This window comes from Protopterus annectens, chromosome 5.part0 (genome assembly GCF_019279795.1).
Source record: "Protopterus annectens isolate FY-2018-M chromosome 5.part0, PAN1.0, whole genome shotgun sequence".
Lineage (NCBI taxonomy): Eukaryota > Metazoa > Chordata > Ceratodontiformes > Protopteridae > Protopterus > Protopterus annectens.
In genome coordinates this window covers 1,180,223,948-1,180,250,329 of record NC_056735.1, presented here as the reverse complement: position 1 = coordinate 1,180,250,329, position 26,382 = coordinate 1,180,223,948, and the positions used below count along the sequence as shown (strand labels likewise).

At 39.2% G+C, this 26,382-nt stretch overlaps 1 protein-coding gene across 18 annotated transcripts in view; it reads left to right on the top strand.

The window, feature by feature from the left end:
* Positions 1 to 26,382, top strand: part of KIF1A (kinesin family member 1A) — a 2,189,582-nt gene that overhangs the window by 884,886 nt on the left and 1,278,314 nt on the right. For all 18 annotated transcript variants that reach the window (XM_044071047.1, XM_044071036.1, XM_044071035.1 and 15 more), the window contains exons 9-10: positions 15,359 to 15,424; positions 15,539 to 15,556. In XM_044071047.1, the coding sequence (XP_043926982.1) occupies positions 15,359 to 15,424; positions 15,539 to 15,556 (84 nt within the window). The remainder of the gene's footprint in view (positions 1 to 15,358; positions 15,425 to 15,538; positions 15,557 to 26,382) is intronic.

The window sequence follows — 26,382 nt, the reverse complement described above, 5'->3', positions numbered from 1 at the left end:
CTCTCTCTATAGATATGTATATATTTTTTTTATATATATATATATATATATATATATATATATATATATATATATTTCAAGGACAAAAAAGCCGAGTACAGGAACCACTGGTTAAATTTATTAAGCTCTTTCGTCTCAGCAGCAGTGGAGACATCTTCAGAATGAATAAAATCATCCCCCAACAAACTTTAAATACTCCAAACATTAAGGAAATAAATCAGTTAACTACATCATATGCCCCTTAAAGGAACCATTCCTATAAACGCATTAAAAACATGTCATGGATAATATAACAATTTAATATAACATTTGCCCTGTTAAAAGCCAGAAAATGTTGTTAAAACATAATGAATTGAAACCAGGCAAACTATTGTCTGTAATGATTTCACATTAAAAATGATGCCTTTAATCTAAGAACAGGGCTGATAGACAGTGCAATGTTAAGACCAAGGAATTCAGTTGCATTGGACCTAATCTGCCATCTAAGCTCAGATAACTTTAAGAAATCATTAAGTGCTCACCCCTTTCACCCATATTTATCTGATCGATAATAATAAATATAAAACTATGGCCTTCATTAGCTGTGATATGCATTGACAAAGCATTTTTGCTGTCTCCCCTTTGTATATTGTAATAGTACTGGTACACCCTCGTCCTAAGAGCATTTTTAGTTCTTCCGATATAAAAACTCGGACACTGGGAACAAGGAACAAGGTATACAACTGCTTTGCTACCACAACAAAACTTGCCATTTAAAATATATTTTCCATAATTGGGAATGTTGACCTCCTTACCCTCATTTATATACTGACATTGCATACAATAACCACATCTTGTCATACCTGCCTCCCCGTTGAAGTTGTGTTTGCATCTTTCCAGCATATTCTTTATGCAACAATCCTTTTTATAAACAATATTAGGGTACGATCCTACCAATTCAAGTTGTTCAGCGTTTCTTTGAAAAATGTTCCAATTATGCTTAATGATATCATTGATTTTATAAAAATTATGGTTAAAGCTAAAAATACCTGATTTACTAAAGTGTTCATTACCATCCTGTTTTTCCTGATTTTGTGGACTGCTACCTATACCAAGTATAGGGACAAAGTGTCCACTGATCCTCTTTTGTATAACTTCATTAAGAATTTTGTCCAAGTACATCACAGGGTATCCTCTTTGTATTAACATATCCTATAATACACCCATTTTCTCTAAAAAATCATGGTGTTCAGATACCATTCTAGCCAGTCGTACCCCCTGCCCCTTAACTAATGATTTCTTTTGATGGAGAGGGTGACTGCTGTCATAATGTAAAATGCTGTTTGAATACTTGGGCTTACGGAATATGGTAGAGGTAAATTGTTTTGAAACACCATTCTTTTTAACAGTAGTATCCAAATAATTAATTTCTTCATTATTTATAGTGTATGTGAACTCCAGGAAATCCGTGCTAGCTTTTATAAATTCCAAAAAATTCTTTAGTTCATTACTGTCTCTATTCCACAAAATAATGATATTATCAAGATAACGGCTGTAAAAAATCCAACTATTAATTAAAAATGATGTCCCTTTCCCAAAATGCCAAAACAGTATTGGCAACAATTGGGGGCACATGCTGCCACCATTGCCACACCTTTCACTTGCTTAAATTGCTGCTGTTCAAATATAGTAATATTTGTATCTAATACTGTTTCCATTAAGGTTCTAATAGTTAAAATACGGTTATGGTCTACAGTGGTATACTGACAAAGATTTTGATAAAAGCACTCAATCCCTGTGTCATGTGGAATGACCGAGAATAAATCACGAATATCAATGGTGTTGAAAATCAAAGTATCATTATACATTACACTATTAATCTTAGACAATAAAATCCCAAGAATCTTTTAGAATCCAGGGGCAGGCTTTCAATATGTATTTAAGCTGATTATCAATAAATCTGGCAATAGGGTATGTCTTAGATGCACGGGCATCTACAGTTGGTCTGAGGGGTGGGTCTGTTAAATCTTTATGTATCTTGGGGACACCATAAATTTTAGGCATTTTGGGGTATTTAACAGACATAAATAGGTATTCATCTATATTAATTTGCTGGTTCATTAATAAATCTTCCCGCTTAACGTCTACTTTTGTATAACAAATATTTTTTTCATTCAGGCTAATCTCCCAATAGGTGTCCCCATAAAATAGTGTAAATATTTTGTCTACATAAAAGTTGTGGTTCATGATAACAAGTCCCACCCCCCTTATTGGGTTTCATAACCCTTATTTCTGTATTATTACATATCTGTTTTAATAGCCTCACATCTTCATCTTCTAAGTTGTTCACTTGTGTATGTTCACCTTTAGTATTCCTAAACATATCTCTAATGTCCTTTTCACACATTTTTTCAAAAATCAGAACTGATGGGTGCAGGGTGGGATTAAACGTGTTAGGTTTTTTAAACATTTCTCCTCGGGGTATGTTGTTAGAAGGTGTCCCTTTAAAAAGAAATTCAAAATTTAATTTTCTCATGAAAAGCTTCAGGTTAATCAAAGTTTGATCTAATGTTCCCTTTCTATTAGGCACAAAAGATAAACCTTTCTCAAAAAGATCGGCTACCTGCCTGTGTAATGCAACATTGCTGTAATTATACACTTTGAAGTCCCCACACTTATTGTTAAGGATGACAAGACCTGTGTTATGTTGGTCATTCAATGTCTGTTCCCCCTCCCCTTGTGTGTGTGTGGGATATTGGTAATTGTAATAAGTATCTCCCCCTCTCTGGTTCCTCAGTCTCTCAGACTTCCTCAGACGGAGGTATTCTAAAGGGTCAGGGGTATTATTCTCGTTCCCATCAATATTGCTGTTGCTGTTGAAATTACTAATATCATTCTTATCCCTATCAGCTCTTTGTTGTCCCAGAGGGGGTAGTGGGTAGGCCCTATGTTGCTGATATTCTTTCTCATCCCTGATATGCTTGTTAAGTTTTCTCTGTTTCAATTCAGCAACGGTGTCATCAATTTTTACAAACATTTTAAAATACTCGGTTTTTTTTACTATCAAATAGTAAATCAGTCTGTATATTTTGATCAAGAGAGTTAGTTTTAGCAAGCAGTTCCATCATTTTTCGATCATTGTCTCTAATGAGACATCCCAAAAGTTCACAACCGTGTCTGTAGAACAATTCTAATAGCTCAAGGTGTAATAGGTAGTCTCTTATCAAGCCTGAAGGGTACTTCCATGTCCTAAGCCCCTTAGGTACACGCTCGGTATGCACACACTCCCTTAAATAATTGTTTTCCAGCTGCAACTTGCGGTAATCCAGAGTATATTTCGCCAGTTTACCAAGCTGGTCATTAAGAGACCCCATAGTTTGTCTATAGGTTGTGAATCTTTTGGGATGTCATGACAGTCAGCAGTCTGACTTTGAGTCCTCTACTTTCCCACTGCAAGTTCTGTCTGTGAGCCAATTTGCAACCCACCTGACGATATAGGGGTTGATACCTAGTTTGGTGAATTTATCAATGATTCCTGAGTGAAGAATGATATCAAAGGCCTTAGCCAAATTAAAGTAGGCCGTACGAACTGCCTTACCCCTCATCCTCAGCTCTGGTGACCGACTCAAAGAAGTCAACCAGGTTGAGCAGACATGATCTACCTTTCAGAAAAACAAATTGCTTGGGATCTAGAGTTTGGAGATTCCCTATATCCTTGTTAATTAGGTCCATGATGATGCATTCCATAGCCTTACATATCAGACTCATCAGGCTAATGAGGTGATAATTTCCATGGTCTGTAGTCCCTCCTCCTTTATGGAGAGGCATGACTGTCGCAGTGCGGCATTCGGTAGGGACAAAGCCTGAGGTGAGTCTGTGAGTGAACAGGGCACACAGATGTGTTGCCAGTTCACTTTGTAATTCATGTAGAACACAGCCAGGGATATTGTTAGGTCCTATGGAAGCTGTATTCTTGGCCTTGGACAATGCAGCTTTAACTTGTGCTGCAATGCTGGGTGCCTGGCATTTTTCCAGTATTGAGATTGGTCCTGTGTGTGTGTGTGTGTGGGGGGGGGGGGTTGACACTAAATCTGTTGGCCAGTATGTTGGCAATATCTGTTGGCTCAGTATAGGTGGTACTATTGTGCAGTAACTCAGAGCAAATCTGGGTATTGCCATGGAGATTCTTGATATAACTATAGAAGGCTTTGGGGTTGTTTTTAGTGTCTGCTGCAATTCTGCCTTCATATCTGGCTTTGGAGGTTTTGGTGAGGGATCTCAACTTTTTGTTGAGGCTAAGAAGGGAATTTTTCCAGTCTTGGATTTCACCTTTTTCTGCAACAGTTTCTTCCTTCTGTTGCAGAGTTTATTAATGGTAGGGACCACCAGATTGGCTTTCTTTTTTGGGGGGAGATCGTCTTGGTTCTGTTGGGTATGGCTAGTTCCATGCATTTATGTACATGTTCATACAGTGCATTGGTGTATGATTTGGTAGTCCTGCATCTATTTTCCATTGGCATGAGTGCCATGAAGTTTGCAACCTCTGTTTTTAGGAGTCCAAAGTCAGCTTTGGAGAAGTTTTTCATGGTGGATACTTTTGCAGTGGGTGTGAGTGAGATGTGGATTTCCATGGTGATTAGTTTGTGGTCGGATCTAACTAGGGAGGAATTGACTATTGGTGTAGAGCAAAGGTTGCCCATGTTAGTAATAACTAGGTCAAGGATGTTTCTTCCTCTAGTGGGGATAAGAATGAGCTGGTCCAGGGCATTGGAATTGATGAATTCCAGGAAGCTATGGGCCAGTACATTGGTGCAGGAGTAGTTCTCCCAGTTGATGGAGGGGTAGTTGAAGTCACCTAGTATGAGAGTGCTGGGTTGGATCTTAGTAGTTTCCAGGGTGCTTAGAAATGTGGAGTGAGAGTCTTGGGACATGGTTGGGGACCTATAGCAAGCTACGATCTGAATTGCCATCTTACCCAATGTTAGTTGTATCTGGAGTATCTTGGATGCGTTATGCAGGGCTACTAGTCTGGAGGTGTGCATGTTCTTTATGAATATGGAAACACCACTGCCTTTGGAGCTTTGGTCCATGTTCTGGGGCCGAAAGGTGTGGAATGAGTTATAGCCTGGTAGTGCATGGGTGTATTCTGCTGCTTTAAACCAGGTCTCTGTTACAGCACAAGTGTCGATGTTCTCCATTTTGAGGAGTGCTTTGAGCAAGTGCATCTTGAGATTTAGACTTTTAGCGTTGAGCAGCATGACCCTCAGATTGCATTTATTTATAGCTGTTATGGTGGTAATTTGGTCTTTGGAACATCACCTAAAAAAGACACTATAATTGTGGCAAGAGCCTTAGCCAGTACCAGGAAACCCAGGGGTGACAGGTGCAGGCCATCTCTGGCAAAGCATCGAGGTCTGTTAATCATGTCATCCCAAGCAGACAGATACTAGATCCCCTTAGAGTAACACCAGAATCTTAGTCAATTGTTGAAGTCAATCATTTTCTGTTTGTACTGTGGTATCATTCTGGATGACAGTAGTGTGCTGCTCAGGGCTAGGGTCATACCTGCCTGGGCCACATAATGCGAGAGCTCCACCATGTCACTTTTCATGTAGTCCAGGGAGGTCCACTCTGGTCATTCACACCCACACAGACAATGATAGAGTCACACTTGTACTTGTTGTGGAGTGACCTGAGTGCGTATGTTATGTGTCGGATTCTGGCACCTGATAGACAGCTGACTGTTACCTTCTCCTTTTTCAACCTAGTGAGTGGGACATCAGTGTGCCTCACTATTGAGTTACCTATGATTATTGTATTGGGCAAGCTGTTTTGCCTTAGGGGTTTAGGTTATAGGTGAGATATGTGTCTTCTGGTTTGTGCTGTATTGTGGTGGTCGAGTGCATTTCTGCCTTGGAGGTGTCTTGTGGTTTGTGCAGTGTTGTGGTGGTTGAGAGTGTTTCTGCCTTGGAGGTTTGCAATCTAAAAATAAAACTTTTTTTTTTTTTACTAAAGCCATAGCAACTGCTTGCTGCAAATGTAGGAAACAATTTGCTACAGTTTAAAAGAAAAGTTTTCTTTATTAAGTGAAACCTGAGCTCCCTAGCACTCCACAAAGTATATACACTATAGAACCTGTCTGAGACAGTTCAAATGTAAAAAAAAAATGTTTTTTTATTTTTTTAACTAAAACCGGAGTGCTTGTGCACTCTCTGAAGGATATAAACTATAGCAACTGATTGCTAAATTTGTAGCAAGCAGTTTGCCATAGTTTAAAAGAGAAAAGTTTTATTATTATTATTATTTTTTTTACTCTAAAGTAAGAAAGGATGGTTGTGGGCATGGCACAGAAACAGGACCTGATTTGTTGAGGCTTGAAGAAGGGGGCTTGTCATGTATATGGTCACGTTGTTGGTGTGCCACTTAAAGTATGGACTTTTTTTTTCTCTCTTCACTTGAAGAGTTTTAGGAGGTTGTGCAGATTGGGTACTATCTGCAGAACTGCATGAAGCATCCTGCAAATTTTGCAGAAATTCTTTTTTTTCTCTGATCATTTTTAAATGAAGGCTACAGAACAGGTCAGGTTATTTCATTTTTATTTAGTTACATATTTGCGTAATGGTCAGGTACACTGGACAGTGTCCATATCTTGGTACAGCCAACTAGAGGGAGTAGAATTCCTTACGTTTTATACAGAAGAACAGCAAAAGCACTACACAGTCTTACACCTCAAGAAAAGGAAAAATAGGTGTGTATTTTATGACTGACAAATATGTCCATTTCAGGTATTGTACATCTTTATAATGCAGCATAATGGTGTTACATTTATAACTACTGTCTCATAGTGCTTGGTTATCCAGTTCAGTTCCTAGCCATGTTTCCTTTTCAACAGAGTCTGTATGCCATCCTTGTGGTCATGCAGATTTTTACAAATGTTCTGTTTTCCTCCCACACCAAAATGACTTACCCAAAGTTTACTGACAGTTTTCCAGATTGCCACTATCTGTATGTGCTGTGCATGAGTGCGTGTGTCTGCCTGTGTTCTTTCACAGGCTTGCACCCTGTTTAGGATTAGTCTCTGTGCTTTGTACCCATTGAATATTGGGCTTGGTTATAGCTCAGCTATAACCAAAACTGGATAAGTCAGTGAATGTTACAACTTTTGAACAGACAACTAAACAAGGAATATGTAAATACACAAGTGCTAGAAACTCATAGAACCAGTCTTGAGCAAATACACTTAAAAATAATTACCAAATATCAGAAGCTCAATGAGTGAAGCAACCATGAGTAAATACAGTTAAAAATAATAATGGTAAAAATGAGTTTGCACAAAAAGTAGTGTTTAATCTAAGCAAGTTACTCAGCAAGTCACTGCAGCCCACTGGTTTGGATGTGATCTAGAAGTAGTGTCAGCTTTTTCCTAGATCTAATATATAATCTTGTCTTACATCATATTATCTACCAATGGACGTCATGTCATTTTTAGAGCTTTCATAATTGACATTTGAAAAGTGAATCTTCATAGTTAAATGTCAAGTGAAGTAGCTGCATAAATATGGTTTCTGTATTACCCATCATCCACTCCTCACCAGCTTCCAAACAGCTCATCAAGTAATTGTTGGACCATTATGTACCTTCAGTTAATCACCCTGAAATTACCTCAGCTGCTAAAGTGGGTACTGTGGTGAGTACTGTGATGGATTTAAGCTTGCTGGACAGTAACCTGTTGTCTATATGCTTACTTCTTTGGTAGTACATACTGTTGAAAAATAAAACATTGAGGCTACTTTCATATTCAGTCAGTTTACTTTGTACAGGCTTTCAGTCGTGATTGTAAGACATTACAAAACCTGCCAGTGTCAGATTGTACAGAAAAAAGTATTTATATACACACACACAAATACACATGTGTGTGTGTGTGTGTGTGTTTACACACACACACACACATATATATATATATATATATATATATATATATCTATATATATATATATATATATATATATATATATATATATATATATAAAATATATGTTAATATGTACATATACCTAATAATTTAAAACACTGAACTTGCAATACTGAATTCCGAAACGTTGAGATGGAATGACCAAGAATCTAGACTTAAAGTAAGAATAATTTAAATTCAATAATTATTCAAATAAATTCAATAATTATTCAAATAAAGAAAATTATCAACAAAGACAAAACAAACTTCTATGCTAACCCTTCCACTACCCTAAAATCAGACCCCAAAAAATTCTCAAACACTATCAATCACATACTACATCCGGGAAACCCTTTCCCAAATAAAACTCCAGAAGAAACTGTTATTACATTTAACAATAATTTTATTGACTCAATAACTTCCATAATCAATTCTCTTCCCACCAGGAAAAATGCCAATAACCTCACAAACTCTGCTTCTCCTCCCAATCCTTCCAACTCTTTTCCCCTTAAATCTGTATCAACTAACTATATAAAATCCTTATTCTCCAAACTCAAACCCTGCTCCCCCTCAGCTGATAATCTACCTTCCTATTTCCTACAGATTGCTGCTGAACCCCTAGCTTATCCAGTTTCCATCCTGATTAACTGCTCTATCTCTGAAACGTTATGTCCCAGCAATATGGAAAAAATTCTTTACATTACCCATTCACAAAGACGGTAATTCCTCTGATATATCAAACTTCAGACCAATTGCTATACTCTCTCCCGTCTCAAAAATTCTAGAGAAATGCATTCACAAGCAAATAATGCAGTATCTTCTACAAGAAAACCTTCTCACACACACTCAACTTGGATTCCGTCCCAAACATAGTCCCACAACTGAACTTATATCCTTCATCAATACTGTATCTCTGGCCCGTGACAACAATAAACTTGTTTTGTGCCTGTTCCTGGACTCTCCAAAGCCTTTGACACTGTCTCCCATCCCCTCCTCTTGGACAAACTCTCCTACTTAAAATTCTCTCCTCCCACTAATTCCTGGTTCTCTAACTAATCTCACTAACCACCAGCAAGCTGTTAAATGGCATTCTGCACTATCACCCCCCCCCCCAGTGTGCCAATGGGAGTCCCCCAGGGATCCATACTTGGGCCACTGCTCTTTAATATTTTCACTAGTCTACTTTACACCTCTTGTCCCCACTCAACACTTGTGCAATATGCAGATGACTCTACTGTCATCACCATTGCAGATAATCCATCAGACCTCCACTCTATTACCCAGGCATCTTTCAACACCATAGAGACATGGGTTTGTGATAACAAATTAATTTTCAATCCTAAGAAAACTAAGCTCCTACTCTTCCTCCCTAAGGACCTCACCAATCTAAAAACCACATTTACCATCCTATCAAGCAATAACACCATGATTACTGCTGAACCTAGCACTAAACTGCTGGGAGTCATAATAGATGATCAAATTAAATTTGATCTCCATGTTACTAATTCTATTAAAAGTACTCACCAGAAACGTGGACTCCTTTACCGCAATAAGAGATATTTAACCAACACAGCCAGAATAGCTCTCTCCCATGCATTTCTTCTTCTTCCCACCCTTTTATACAGCTGTCACTTATTCACAAACCTTAACACCACACTCATTACAAAACTTGAAACTACCTATAATAAGGTGGACAGATTCGCAGCAAACCAAACCTACAAGTCTCACCATTGCTTATCCCTTAAGCAACTGGACTGGTTCAAACTCCCCCATCTGCTCCTACTACATCAGCTACAAATTATCCACTCCATTCTCTATCTGCCATCTTTCTGCCCTATCCTTTTATCTGTTATATCTAAATATTCCCGTACCAGGATACTACGCAGCTCAGTCGAAGACTTGCTACAGATTTATAAACCCAAAACCAAAACAGGATGTTTACTCTATAATTATAACCTTGCTGCATCTTGGAACCAACTATCCCAAGAAATTAGGTCCCTTGACCATACAAAGCATTTCAAGCTAGCCACTCGAAGATACCTAACAAAAAAATGGTCCTGCCATTGTAGTCTTCCCCCCCGAAACTACCTTACCCCAGTTTCGAATACCCCTCCCTACACCTGTCCTCACATTTTTATTCACTGTTCTCCCACTATGTCCTTCCCTTCTATTCTTTTCAGTTATACCCTCCCTCAATTTTCTCTCCTCCCCTGTCTATAGATAGATAGATAGATTCAGATTTGTACTATAGCTCCCCCAAGCCCACTCAGCTTTCATCTGTTTTCTCCAAAGTTTGCCCATCCTTGGTTCCCAGCTCCATTCTGGGTGAACTAGATATGACCCTATGCCAAGTGGGCCTCTGGAAAATAGTAAGTGCAGAGCCTGGAAACCATCATCGTTGCAGTGGCTGGTACATTACCTAGTTGTGGAAATGTCTACTGCATTGATGTCAGGATATTGTCGACACTCCCCCTTCACTAACCCTGAGATGTTCAGTGAGGCTCTTGTTCTCCATCAGAGATAATCCAGATGTTTGACTTGCCCTCCTACTCCAAGGATAGGAAAGCTGTCCATCAACTGCATTATACTGTCTCTTCTGGCCAGTCCTACTAGCAGCCCAAAGCCACTCCCAAACTCTGGTTGTCAACAGCACAAATATGTACCCTGCTTCTGCAACACTGTGGAGGCTTTAGTTATATAGGTATTGTAATGCACATTTAGATACTAAGAAGAAGAAGAAGACAGACTCACCAGATATGAAATGCCTAAGAGATTTTGGGATGTGTAAAAAGCTGAGAGTGTAGAATGGAGATAAACTATTTGTTGTAAATTACTTATTGATAGGTATGGTATTCAGAAACTAGACAATTACATATCAGGTCATAAAGCTCTTTTATTGGCTTGTGAATATATGTAAATATATGAATTATGAGGGCAATTATCATAAAAAGAGAAAAGTTTATAGAAAATACATTGCAATATATTGTGCAATGTGCACATGCAGAAGATCAAAGTTCATAGGTCATGGGTTATAGGCAGATTCAGGACCAAAAATGCATCATTACCGAGTCTTTAGTTAACATGTAAGGACTTTGAATTCCATACCACCATAGAAATCTTCTAAGCAGTTTTTAAAAACCTCTGTCAATACAACTAATGTAATGTAGATGGATAATTAGCTCCATGATCTAGCAGTTCTGATGTATAATGCCCTACTTTTGATCATATGCTTTTAAAAATCCACATTTAGTAAAAATGAATTATTCCTGGTGTTCAGACTATGAAGACAAATATGCACATTAAAATTGGCACTATTCACGTCATTTTATGGCATTACAAGCATCAGTAAGAATGCACTTGAATAATTTATAGCTAACAGGAATTGAATTTAAGCTTCCTTATGTTCATTATAGTGTACAGACAAAAGGAGGTGGAGTACATGTAGTTTTGCTATTACAGATTTTACCAAAGCTAATTTTAAAAATAGTAAAATGAATGCCGTCATCATTAACAATATTCCCTTTGTATTTAAGTACACTGACAATTTCATTATGAGTACCTTTAACATTAACATACTTGAACATGTGATTTTTGTTGACAAAAAAAAAAAGAGAGAGAGAAAACAGCTAGATGGCTCTCGTAGGGTCATAGGTAAAGTGTAGGCTAGATGCTCTTGCAGGCCATTTTAAACATAGCCAATTTCTTGTTTTATGCTTGAATTAACCTTTCCCATTTGGTGAGAGATTGGCCTTACACATCCCATAGTCGATAATTATATACTGAGATAATACCGTAGACAATTTTGGGGAAGTTGTGCATGGGTTAAAGCAGTTAAGAGCTGGCTCTGTTCATTATAGTGCAAGGGGGTTTCTGGGGTAAATTGTCTATTACCCATCCATAGATCCAAGTTGCACTTAAATATCAATAAGGATGAGCTTTGTTTCATGTACATGTAGAGTCTGTTTCAGAGCAGTAGTATCCTCTGTGTGATATACCTCTTCCTCCAAACTCTTCTGTTGATGTTGCAGAAGAGGTGTAGATCCCTAGACCAAACATTTCCGATACCATTTGACTTGCTGATGTGCAGTAGGTCTATCAGTGTTGGGTCACACTCTCATAGTGCACTTTGGGTGTGCAGTAGGTCTGTCAGTGTTGGGTCATACTCTCATAGTGCACTTTGCTGGTACAGATTTTCCTGTTCAATGTGCCATAACTAAGCTGTAACCTTGTCTTATTAATTTGCTAGGCTAATTATGTAGAATAAAACCTTTTATAATTACACAACTTATAAATCATAGCTTTCTACATTACAGTGTATTTTTCATTTTTAGTAGTCTTTCTACTAAGAACCGAAGTCTCATTAGGGTTCTTAAATAAAATATAAAAACTGGACCATTGATCAGAAGATGAGACTCACTGAACTTCACCAGACCATTTGTAGATATCTTCAGACATACTATTAATGTCAGCTCTGTAAAAATCCATTGTTTGAGAATACCTATTAATTTTCTGCATTTTTGTTTGGTTTGATGTATTTTTTAAGTTGGGCCAGTATATGTGGTTTGTTGTTCAACTGAATTTATGACCATTAACATGATGAAGTTAGTTAGAACCCCTAATGGGGACAAAAGCAAGACAGTGAGGACATCATTTCAGGTAATAGCTTATCTCTGTTTTAGGTGAGGAATACAAAGTCCAATTACTATAGGAAGATTTTAAATCTCCAGTAAACATAATATGTTCCTTGTTTAGATATTTAATAGAATACTCTAGAAAAGTGGCTAAGCTAGGATTTTTAGAAAGTCTGGTGATTTTGAACCTAGGCTTTCAGCGTCTTAATTACACACCTATACTTTTTACTCCTTCTGGGTTATGCACTCATAGGTTCATAGATTAGTATTAGGCTAATTGTCCTTGTCGATCATTTTAAGCCTAGCCAATTACCCCATGTAAGAATTAAACCCTACACCTTACATCTGTAAAGTAAAACCCTTAACCATTATAACAACCTCCCACCTTAAAGTCAACAGGGGTTCACTAAGCTGAAATAATTTTTCATTTATTATTACCACATGAAATTTCTGGTATGTAGCTAAATTTACATCATCAGTTAATTTATTATTCAGACTTGAACAATACAGCTAATGATACTGAATTAACTCAAGTGTAGTAGAAAGTCGATTATCCAAATTAATTGGGACCTAGGGTAGTTCAGATAAACAAACTGTTCAGATCAAATATATAGTTGAACCAGATAAAAAACTTCTAAAAATGTTTTTGATAAACATTAAACAAGAGCAATAAAACAAATTTACTATAAGTACAAAATGGTACTCGATATTACTGTAGTACAAGCTCAGAAAACACACACAAGCGAATATGTATAATGTTTACATAGTCAGACTTTATGATTTTTCCTGCCCAAAAACTTTGGAAGGCTGCTTTCAGATAGTTGACGTTTCAGATAATTGATGCTCGGATATTCGACTCTCTACTGTAATCAGTATTACTGGAGGTGTCTAAACCCTGGTGTTTGATAAAAGTCATAATCATTTTTTTTTAATCTAAATCTAAGAAACCCATTTTTCTGATGAGCAAAGTGATATCCACCCTTGACAAAGTTGTGTGGATTGTGACACATCTGTTGCCATAAGTACACATACTTAAATTTGTTCTACATATAAAGCCACTGAATTAGGCAATGACAATTACAAGCAGTGTTAAACAGCCTAGCTGTTAAGTGGGGAGATGGCAGAATAACCACAAAGGAAGTAACACATTTGTTTTTTTCATGTAAGAAATGGAGATTTGGCTGTTTCACTCAGCTTACTGTTATTAAGCCTGTATAAATCCTTAACGTCTGCAAACACGATCATCTTCTGATATTTAATGTGTTCATTATAATGTTTGAAAACAGCCCATTTGCTATCACTTAGGTAATAGCCTGGAAGGGATACTGTAGTAACCTGTATCCTATTCATTTGTGAAAGAAGATTATGAATGCCTAGTAAGTTGGATTTACCAATAAGAAACACCCAAGACAAAGTTAAAGGTTTTCAAAACTACTCAGGATTTTTTTGCCCACAAGTGTGCAAAGACTTATGTACCTCATTAAGTGAAATAGGAATCTAACCATAGTCCCCATCTAAGGACAAGACAAGTCTATCTGCTGTTCCAGACAGTACTCTTCTTCTTTTACTAAAAATGTCCATAGGGGGAGAATTTAAATAAATCTGAAAGCATGTATTCTTTCTGGCTAGAGAGCCTACATTTTCACACTAAGGAGAGAAATTTTTCTTGGAGCATGGCACTCTTGGAGGTCATACTCTTATCTGATTGTCCCAAGGTAGAGATTTCCTGATCAAGATTCTGTCCTTGTCATAATTTTCTTCTCAACATCAACATCAGGATTAGCAAGTTATCATTAAAATCAAATGTGCCAAAACGTAGTGATAGAGGGAATTATGGCTGGGGTCTCTTTTTGTCTGTTTCTTTCTCTCTCTCTCTCTCTCTCTCTCTCTCTTCCTCTGCTCTTCCTCTCATAGGTTCATTGGTAAGTACCAGGCTAGCTGCCCTTGTGGGCCATTTCAGGTATAGTCAATTTTCCTTTTTGTGCTTGAAATAACTTATCCCATTTGCTAGTAGATTGGCCTTACCCATCCCATGGTTGATAATTATTACCCCTAATGAGAATAACTAGGATCATACCATAGATAATTTGAGGGGAGCCATGCACAGGATAAAATATTTCGGAGCTGCATCTGTCCATTAGTAGTACAGGGTGGCAGTTCTGTAGTAAATTTTCTGTTTCCCGTCCATAGCTCTAAATTGAACTTTGTTTTACATGGATGGGGAGTATTTTCTGCAGCAGCAGCATTATCTGTGAGGTGTACATTATCCCTCCAAACTGTTCTGTTGATACTGCAGAAAAGGTTTAAATCCATACACCAAGTATTTCTGATGCCATTTGACTTGCTGATGTGCAGTAAATGCATCAGTAGTAGGTCAGAGGGTGTCTTGTATGCCAGACACAGTTGACCTCTTAGCAGTCTGTAGGATGCCAAGTATAGTGATAGAACTTTGAGGCAGTCCATGTAGGACATGCTGTTTAGACCTTGTATCCTTTTAGTAAGGCCCTCATCCAACTCAAAGGAGATTACAACTAAGGTTGAAATAAATTAAGAAAATCTGAACTCATTTATATATATATAAATGACAGAAATGTGTGATGACCTGGTTTCCTTTGCAGGCCATGATATGTGAGGGATGCAGAAGTCCCATACAGGGTAGTTATTAGATGAATGGAGACTGATGAGCAGTAAAAAGTTATTTCTCTGTTCATAGTCACATTTGTGCAGCTTTAAAGTTGCTGTCATAATCATGAAATCCATGTCATAGTGATGTTTATTGTGTTCTCTTTGTTAACAGGAAGGAGCCAACATTAACAAATCACTAACAACTTTGGGAAAAGTCATCTCAGCTCTTGCAGAAGTGGTAAGTTTTTGATACCTATATTTGAGTTCTTTATTAATTTTTTGAAATTTCATGTTGTGCATGTTGTATTTGTACCTCATAATTTAATAAAGAATCATTATTTTTTTCTGACAGGATTCTGGACCAAATAAGGTAAATTTCCTTCTATTTTTTATATCCTGTAGAGAATGGAGTTAACTGCTGAAAGAGAGATTAGTTTATAGAGGAGTATTGTACTGATGATGTATGAGAGAGAGAGAGAGAGAGAGAGAGAGAGAGAGACAACCTACTAAAATGATTATTCTGTCTTCACAAATAATCTATGATTATACTGTATGGTTTTCATGATATACAATCCAATAGCAGAATACAGGTACAGGCATCACAATGCATTTTATATATATAGAGAGAGATAAATACCTGTATATGTGTATTACATTTTGTGTGTGTGTGTGTGTGTGTGTGTGTGTGTGTGTGTGTGTGTGTGTGTGTGTGTGTGTGTGTGTGTGTGTGCATGCATTATGCTTATACATCTTTACATCTGTAAAGGCTATGGTTACCTAAATCCATACATTCATCCACAACCCCTTTTTCCCCATATTGCACATGGGGTCGGGGTGTCACATCAACAGTGACAATCACGCAGAGCCAAGGTTTACACCACTGAGTGGTTACAAATCCACAATACATACCTCAGATTAACTTTGTCATACCCACAGAGGATAATAAAACTAGTGTACCTTTATTTACTGAAACTACTTTAACAACTTTCTGACAGGATATACTATCATTCTCATTTAACATTTCACAAGTTTGTACAAAGAGAAGGCAGGCAGTAGTTTGTCCTATTGTGGGTGAGTGTTTGTAAGGCACAATTTGGCTAGAATAGCCCTGGGATTCTAGGAAAAAAAACTTGTAAGTTAGTGTAAACTGTAGTGGCCAAAAGATGCAGTTTACCTTATCATATAAATCATGTAAAACATAATTCAGAGAGAAATTTAGCCACAGTGAGGAAGACCTCATTACTAGCCAGTTCCCAAATCTCTGAATTGGGTGTAATCAGTCTTAATTACCACTGGCAGCCTATGTATCATGTTGGCACAGACAAGTGTCCCTCACATACATGCAGACATTGATGCACACATACACACACACACACACACACACACACACACACACACACACACACACACACACACAGATATCTCCCCCACAGGCACATTAGCATGCAAGCAGCATGAAACCCACCAACGCTCACTCAGTCGCACTCACAGATGCAGTTATTTTTCACACACACATACACACACACAAACACAACTACAACTACACTACCACATTTTCCCCATAAATAAATAAACCCTAGATAATAATAATTACAGAATAATTTATGTGAAGATCGTTGTGCCAAATGTTTATCTTTAATGAAAAGAGTAAATACTGGCATTTTGGTAAATCATACCTAAATGTATAGAAACACAGTCATATATGGAAACATAAAAATCATTAAAAACAGAAATCCTGCGGCAGTTTAAGGAGACCACGATGTACACTGCAATAAAAATAAAACTAAATTTCCAAGTTGTACTACATTAAATTAAAGGTCATGCTGCTAAACGCTAGGAGTCTAAACATGAAACTGCACTCATTGCAAGCATTCTTAACCCTGAAAGAAGTTGACATTTGTGCAGTCACAGAAACCTGGTTCAAAGCTGCAGAAAGCACTCCAGCCATACCAGGTTACTCAACTTATCATTCATTCTGACCCCAAACCATGGGCAGCAAATCAAAAGGAGGTTGAGTTGCAATATATATAAAAGACAAACACACCTTGGCTGGTCAAACAGTATGATGCACAGGAAATACTCAAGGTGTAGTTAACAATTGACAAGACCCCTATTCAAATCATAGCTAGCTACAGGCTTCCAACTCTGAATCAAGATGCCCACTCCACCTATCTGGACCTCTTTGAATCTTTCAAGATTCAACCCTTTACCCTGATCCTGGGTGACTTTAACTATCCAACCATAGATTGAAAGAAATATTCATGGCAAAACACAAATGTCCAGAGATTCCTTGATTTTGTCAATTCAAATGCCTTGGACCAGTTGGTTGACACCCCTACAATAGGTGAAAATATCTTGGACTTGGTATTAGCCAACATGAGTAACCACTGCAGCACCCCTACAGTCTCATCATCCCTGGTAAGATCCAACCACAAAGCAGTCACTTTCAAAGTCACCATATCCCCCAACCCTTGCCCCAGCTAGGTTCAAACAAAAAAAAACTTCTCCAAAGCTGATTACAACCTCCTAATAGAAGGTATAAACAGCTTCACAGACCCCCTCCCCCTCCACAGAAACTGACACATATATCCAAACTTGCACCAAAGTACTATATGAGCATTTATATAGTTGCATGGAATCAGGAATAGCAGACAGGATGAAATCCTCCTCCTCAAGGAAGAGTAAACCTGTCTGGTGGACATCTACAATAAATAAACTCTATAATAAAAGGAAACATTGCTGTCCAGGACCAATAAGGAGCAGGTGTCTAATTGGAAGCAATCTCTCCTTAGCCTGAACAAGCAAATAAGAGCACTAGTGAAATCCTCCAAAGCAAACTTTGAGTCCAGACTGGCCACATCTGCTAAAGACAATCATAAGGCTTTCTTCACATATACTCGCAATTTCAAGTGAAGCACCCAGATCTGCTCAGAACTGGTGATCAAGGACACCACATACACAAACCGTGTAGATATAGCCAACCTGCTGGCAGACAGGTTCAGTGAAAACCTCACTCCTGTGCCCCCCATCAGTAAAGCAGGACATCCTCAGTACCTGCCCCCCTCCCCTTATCACTAGGGAACAAGTCATCACTGCCCTCTCAAAGGCAAAAAATACAACCTCCATGGGACCTGATAACATCACAGGCTGCATCCTACACGAACCCAGGCAGGAACTTGCAGCACCATTAGGCACTCTGTTCAACCAAAGTCTGAGTACTGAGGACAGCTACTGTCATCCCTTTGCACAAAGGTGGAACGTTCACCGATCCAGGAAATTATAGACCCATCAGCCTAACTAGCTTGTTCTGCAAGGCCATGGAGCGGATTATCATGGACCCCATTAACAAGGACATTGGCAACGTCCAGACACTTGATCCAACACAGTTTGGTTTTGTCAAAGGGAGGTCATGCCTGTTAAATTTGGTCAACTTCTTTGAGACAGTCACCAAGGCCATGGACGAGGGGAAGACAGTGCACACCACCTACCTTGATCTGGCCAAGGCCTTTGATTCTATTCCCCACTCAGGTATAATAGATAAACTCACTCAACTAAATATCAATCCATATATTACCAGATGAGTAGCAAACTGGCTTACTGATATAACCCATCTAGTCAAAATAGGGGAAGCCACCTCAAGTAGTAGACCCGTAACAAGCAGTGTACCCCAGGGATCGGTCTTGGGGCCTCTGCTGTTTGGGATATAGGTGCAGGCCAAATCTAGTGGGCTATGGCTGACCAAGTTTGCAAATAACTGCAAGCTGGGTGCTGTCATCAGTTCCTCTAGTGATGTGAACATCCCCCAAGTGGGTCTCACCCATACAAATGACTGGTGCCAGAAACATGGCCTCAAACTGAATGCCAAAAAGTGCATCATCATCCCTTTTTGCGGTGAATGATGTCCCCACAAATTATCACATTGAAGGCACTAGCATGCAGTCAGTCATGAGAGACCTGGGAACCCAGGTTGATAGTAAACTGACTTTTGACCACCAGATGGCCTCTGTTGTATGGAAAGCTTTCTACATGGCCCACCTCATTAGTAAGGGAATCTCATCCAGGGAAAAGGTGGTCATAACATCCCCGTATTCTTCCCTTATAAGACCAATTATTGAATACAATGCCCCTTTCTGCATGTACCTCACAAACCACATGCAGCAGCTGGAGAGAACACAGAGATTCCTCACCAAGAGAATCCAGGGCCCCAATCATCTACCCTACACATATAGGTTAAAAGCCCTGCTCCTGTACTCAGTCTCCTACAGACTCCTCAGAGGTGACCTCTGTCTGGCATACAAAGCAATCTCAGACCCTGCCCTGATGGGACTGCTGCATGTCTGGAAGTCAAGCTCCAAGAAACTAAGAGTAATGCTACTCAACGCCAGAAGTCTAAACCTCAAGATGAACGCACTCGAAACTCTCCTTAGCATGGAGAACATCGATATCTGTGCAGTAACAGAAACCTGGTTCAAGGCTCTCGAGAGCACCCCAGCACTACCAGGTTATACCTCATACCATGCTTTTCGGCCCCAAAACTTGGACCGAACCACAAAAGGAGGGGGAGTATCAATATTCGTCAAAGATACCCACACCTCCAGGTTGGTGGCACAGCATGAAGCATCAGGGACTATCCATGTGCAACTAACAGTGGGTAAAACTGCCTTCCAGTTTATAGCCTGCTACAGACCACCCTCCCAAACCCAGGAACCCCACTCGGCCTTCCTGAGAACACTGGAAAATATGAAGGTCTCTCCAAACACCATTATATTGGGTGACTTCAACTACCCAACCATAGACTGGGAGCATTACTCTAGCTCCAACACCCTAGCCCAAAGGTTCCTAGAATTTATAAACTCAAATGCTATGGAACAACTTGTTACCACTCCCACAAGAAGGGAAAACATACTGGACCTGATCATCACCAACATAGGGACTCTATTCTCCAGACCAGAAGTGTATCCCTCACTGGTAAGATCAGACCATAAACTAATCTCACTGGATATTCACATCCCGACCCCACCCCATGCCCAGAAAACCACAGTGAAAAACTTCTCTAAAGCAAATTTCACACTCCTCAAAACCGAGGTGGAATCCTTCAAAGCCCCGGCCTGTGGATATCTGCCCAGACCACAAAATCCTTTATAAACGCATTCTATGAACACCTTCAGGAATGCATGGATCATGCAATCCCAAATAAAACCAAGACCCAATCCTCCAAAGGCAGGCGTCCTGTCTGGTGGACCCCAGCCATAAACAAACTATACAATAGAAGGAGGAAGCTACTACATGACAGAGCAAAATCCCAAAAAGGGAAGGCATTTCTGATCAGTATTAGCAAAAAACTACGGGCACTCATAAAATCGTCTAAGGCCAGCTTTGAGAGAAAAATTGCACAGGACACTAAGGATAATCACAAGGCTTTCTTTAGTTATGTTAGGAACCTGGGTGGGAATTCCCAGATATGCTCAGAATTAGTCCAAAATGACAAAAAATACACCGAACTCACAGACATTGCCAACATCCTAGCTGACAGGTTCAGAGCAAACTTCTCCCCCCCCTCCCCACCAAAAGGGCTAATATCTATCCCAGCAGAGTGCTGCCCCCCTGACATCTCAGATGCTCAGGTAAGAGCTGCCCTCGCCAAAGCAAGAAACACAGCATCAATGGGACCAGACGGTGTCCCGGGCTGCGTCCTACATGAACTCCAAGAAGAGCTAAACCCAAACCTAAAACTACTGTTCAGTCTCAGCCTTACTACAGGATATGTACCCAAAGAGTGGCGTACAGCAACAGTGGTCCCTCTCCACAAAGGTGGTGCCTCAACGGATCCTGGAAACTATCGCCCCATAAGTCTCACTAGCTTGGTCTGCAAAGCTATGGAAAGGATCATCATGGACCTTATAAATAAAGATATTGGGGACCTACAGACACTGGATCCTACCCAGTTCGGTTTTGTTAAGGGCAAATCCTGCCTCTTAAACCTGGTCGATTTCTTTGAAACAGTCACCAAGGCCATTGACAAGGGGAAGGTGGTCCACACAGCCTACCTGGACCTCGCAAAAGCCTTCGATACAATACCCCACTCGGGCATTATAGATAAGCTCACCAGCTTAAATATAAACCCCTATGTCACTAGATGGGTTGCAAACTGGCTCAAGGACAGAACCCACATGGTTAGAATAGCTGGAGCCATGTCAGACTCCAAACCAGTTACAAGTGGCGTCCCACAAGGCTCAGTCTTGGGACCTCTCTTGTTCGGTATATATTTCTCGGAGGTACAGGCCAACATGGAAGGACTGTGGCTGACCAAGTTCGCAGATGACTGCAAACTGGGCACCATAATAGACTCTGCAGCCGACACAAGCATCCTCCAAAAGGGCCTCATAGAAACAGACAACTGGTGCCAGAGCCATGGCCTCAAGCTAAACGCCAAAAAGTGTATAGTTATCCCCTTTGGCAAAAACAAAGTGCCCACAAATTACCACTTAGGTGGTAATCCATTAAGTACAGAAGAAGTAATTAGGGACCTGGGGACCCAAGTTGATAGCAATCTCTCATTTGACAACCACGTGGCCAAAGTGGTTAGAAAAACATTTTATATAGCCCACCTAATCATGAAGGGATTCACATCTAGATCAGGGGAGGTCATCGTGCCTCTTTACTCATCCCTCATCAGGCCCATAATTGAGTACAATGCCCCTTTTGGGATGTACCTTACCAGACACCTGCAGCAACTGGAAAGACCTCAAAAGTACCTGACCAAGAGGATCAAGGGGCTCAAACAGATGCCGTATGCTGCCCGGTTAAAGAAACTCCAGCTCTACTCAGTGGCATACCGCCTGCTCAGAGGCGATCTGTGCCTGACGTATAAAGCCATGTCCAACCCGGAATTAATGGACATGCTGCACCTCAAAAAATCCAAATCCCATTGAGCTATGCGCTCGAGGGACTTAAACCTCAGCACTGAAATAAATAGGACATGCTGGAGGGACAGATTCATAACTCAGAGGCTCCCTTCACTCTGGAATAAAATCCCAGTCCAGGTTAGGCAGAGTCCCTCATTGACTCTCTTCAAGAGGAATCTTGATGAGTGGATGGGAGATCGTAGGTTTACCCCGGATATCACTTCTGTGTCACTGTTAGACAGAGGCACAGTATACTAACCTCGAAAAAGGGCATAGCAAAATTAATTTAAAATGGGTGGCGAAAGCCATACACACTCTGGCTAGGCTTATAAATGCCCTAGGGCAGATAGCCTAGTATGAACCTATGAACCTATTCGAGTAACCTCGCACATGAGACCTCAACCTGGTCTGTGACATCAATAGGACTTGTTGGCGGGACAGATTTGTGTCCCAGAGACTCCCCCTTTTGTGGAATAGACTCCCTCTCCATGTAAATCAGAGTACCTCATTAAACATTTTTAAGCACAACCTGAATAACTGGATGGGGAACAGAAAATACACCACTGGGATTCCACCCATGTCCCTGCTGGACAGTGGCATAGGGTGCTGACTTGTTGGAACATGGGCTAAATTCTTGGCTAGGCTTGTAAGGGCCTCAGGGCCAATAGCCTAGTAACTTCCTGTGATATGATCCTACATACCTATGGAAGATAAAAATGGGAGGAAGAACCCATAATACAAATAGCTGCAAAAGTGAATGAGATGTATTATCATATTAAAGTATACAGGCATGCTGCAATAAATGGAAAGAGACAGTTGGGAAAGGGGTTAATTATAAACATAAAGATTATCAAAAGTGCTTTTATGCATGTACTCATGGGTGAGGAAATGAAGGAAAGTGATTAAATAGGTGGGTCGTATCATGTAAACATCTCCATAATTCATTACATTTATATATGGCTGTACAATTATTTATGAAATCTATTTTTATTTTATCACAGTATTTTTTTATGTGAAGCATTTTGAACCTGAAAATTAAATACAGAAAAACTTGCTTCACAATGCACTAGGTATATTTCATGCGCAGCTTACGTATGAGACATCTTAGATTTTGTTATTTTCTCTAGGACATCTTTAACATAATTTGTTGAAATGTTGACCTCATATGACAAAACACTAATCTTTCACAGAATTAAAGTTCTCTGAGTATATAGTCCATTGCTACAAACACGTAACTTTATAAATAACCTGACACTCTTAAGTAGTTTATAAACTCTGTGTTTTTCCTGAGATTATTTCAAATGCTTATTTAGACATTTGATTAACAGACATGCAAGATGAATTGATTTAATGCTATTTTGTTTTATATCAGATATTTCACTTTATTACCAGGTTATGCTTAGCACATTGCTCCTTCAGCCATGCACTCAAAGAGTTTTGATTATTTTCATTGTGTACTGCAGAGCTCAGCAACAGGTTTGTAATGCCCTCTGGATTGTTTCCCCTTGAACGGTTCTTGAATGAAACAGGAAATGTTTAGTTTCTTTACTATGGATTCATCCTTAAATATGAAGTGTTTTAGTGTGTGTGTGTGTGTGTGTGTGTGTGTGTGTGTGTGTGTGTGTGTGTGTGTGTGTGTGTGTGTGTGTGTGTTTGTATATGTGAGGCAAATTCTGCACATATTTTAAATACCAATTTTGTGGTCTGTAACTTCCAAGTTTTAACGTGCATTCAACCTCATACAATTAAATCCTTTTTTCAGTGTAGCATAGAATTATTTTGGTACAAGAGATGCCAGATGAAAAAAACAGAAACCAAAATATTAGATGGATTGTTTTACCACCCAGGTGATTTTTTGTGGTTCATTGGCAGTGCCTTCCTGTGAATCTCTAATTCTAAACTTCAGCAGTTATATTATAACAGAGATTTGTGTTTGACTTTTAGAATGTCTCCCCATGCATTTTGGAGATACTCCCTCAGTTAAGATTTTTAAGATGAGGAGTCATCCCCTTAATTATTGTCAAATGAAAAACAATTTATATACTCTGTGATGCCCTTGCACTGGCCCACCAATCAAGGAGCCTCAATCCTCACCACTAACATCAATGAGAGGCGCCACATTGGGAAGGATAACAAATACACACACAGTAAAGTACAATTTCCCTTAAGAGCACACAGAGATTATTGTCAGTCTCAGGCTGGTTTCTCCCTTTCTCTCCAGATCCCCAATAAGACTCCCCACTAGCACAGCTATAGGGTACCAATCTCAGCCTAGTGGTCAAGCCAAAACCTCCAGCACCCTCTCTGTTCAACCAGTGCTTCGTGTCCCTGCCCAAGAAGCTGACACACACACAGACACACACTTTAAGATACGAGTTATATACAAACACCCAGACACTCCTGGGGAAGGCTGGAACAGGTTCTCCAGATATGCCCCTTTCAAACAGGCTATAAGGTAGTAATCACTGCAACCAACCACTAATATCAGCTACTAATAAGGCCCTTATCAAGGGGTGTCCAATTATTACTGTGCAATATTATTATCCAAATGGTAAGTGTAACTGAGCACCAAGGCTTTTTGGAGTGGCTTAGTACGGTATCACTATATACATGCAATGTACTCTAGAGCTTAAATTATCTCTACATAAAACAGTCACAGTTGAAAGGTTTTAAAATAGTTAATAATAAATAATAAGAACACAAGATAATACTTCTTACTACGCAGTGCTAGTTAAGAGTTCAGAGATCACAGGAAAATGCTTAAAATAATACAGTAGAATAGTTCTGACATCAATACAGAAAAACAACTAGTCTAATTTCCCTATTTCCTAGCTATATCTAAGAGCAAACACAGTTCTAAAATAAACTTACATATAGAGCAAGACAGTGCTGGTGATGGATGTTCTGAAGACAAATGCCAAATGCTCTGAGTCTCTCTATCCTTAAATTGATAGCATAATACTACTGACTCATTTCAGATTACATCATTTTTTCTCTGGTTCCCAGGCTAACAGAAACTCAAGAGTTTAGCAGTCCTTTTGATCTTGCACCTGGTCAGGAAGCTACAGCAATAAAAAACATTATACATGCAAATTCTAGCAATTAACTCTGGTCTCAAAATAATAGCAAGAATTCCTTCATCCAGACATCTCGGCTCCGAGTTTTGAGATTAAACAATTATACAATGCTTGACTTATCAGCTTTGCTCCAGCAGAGTGCAATGTGGTTACATTTTTGAAGTTCAACATTTAATAAAGAGAACAAGCATGTGACTTACATTAACATTTACAAATGACAGAATTATCTGCAAAATCCTATCTAGGTAAGCTGGCAGCCTTCACATATCTTCACATACTCAATATAACATTCCATCTGTGTTGTCCATTTTCATTCTTCCTCAAATGCTGGGTTCAGATCTTATCCTCATATGAGACTCGGCCATTACTAAAGCTCAGTGTAACCAAAAAGCTCTCAAGCTTGTCCCTTACCCGTAATGTACCAGTCCTAAGCTACCTCAGATGTTGTTTGCTGAATTTACCAGAAAGGGAATGTTTAACATGCCTAACTCTAGATGTAAAATTGCACATGTTCCACAAAGGAACAAAACTATATGTGAAGCCCAATGTAAAGGACAGTGATGTCCCTCTAAGAACTCATTCAACCAGAAGTTTGTTAACAGAAGGGATGGGGGCTGGTGGGTGGGAAGTTGAGGAAGAATGAAAGTGGACAACACAGATGGAACATTATGGTGAGTAACTTCTTTAACTGACATTGCCAATTTTCATTCTATCCTTGACTGTTCGGACAGAGTCCCCAGCTACCTACAATGCCGAGTGGACTCCAAGGATATTCCTGAGCATAGTGGAACCAAATTATGCTCTACCCCTGGAGACCAGATCTAATTTGTAATGAGTAACAAAGGTATGGGGAGTAGACCAAGTTGCTGCTGCACATATATTGTCCATGGAAGCTCTGGACAGAAAGACTGAAGAAGTTGTCATGGATCTAGTTGAATGAGCTAGTACCAGTTTTGGTAAGGTAATACCCAATTTGTTATATATAAATGAAATACAATCAGTTAGCCATCTGGTAAAACTTACTTTTACTACTGGTTTTCCCAATTTCAGTTCTGCAAAGGAAACAATTGGTATTTTTTCCTGATCTCTTTTGTTCTATGCAGGTAAAAACATAACTACCTGTGAACATCCAATAAATGTAACATGTATTCACCCTTGTTTGCAAAATTAATAAAGAATACTGGTAAATTAACAGATTGATTTGATATTAGATT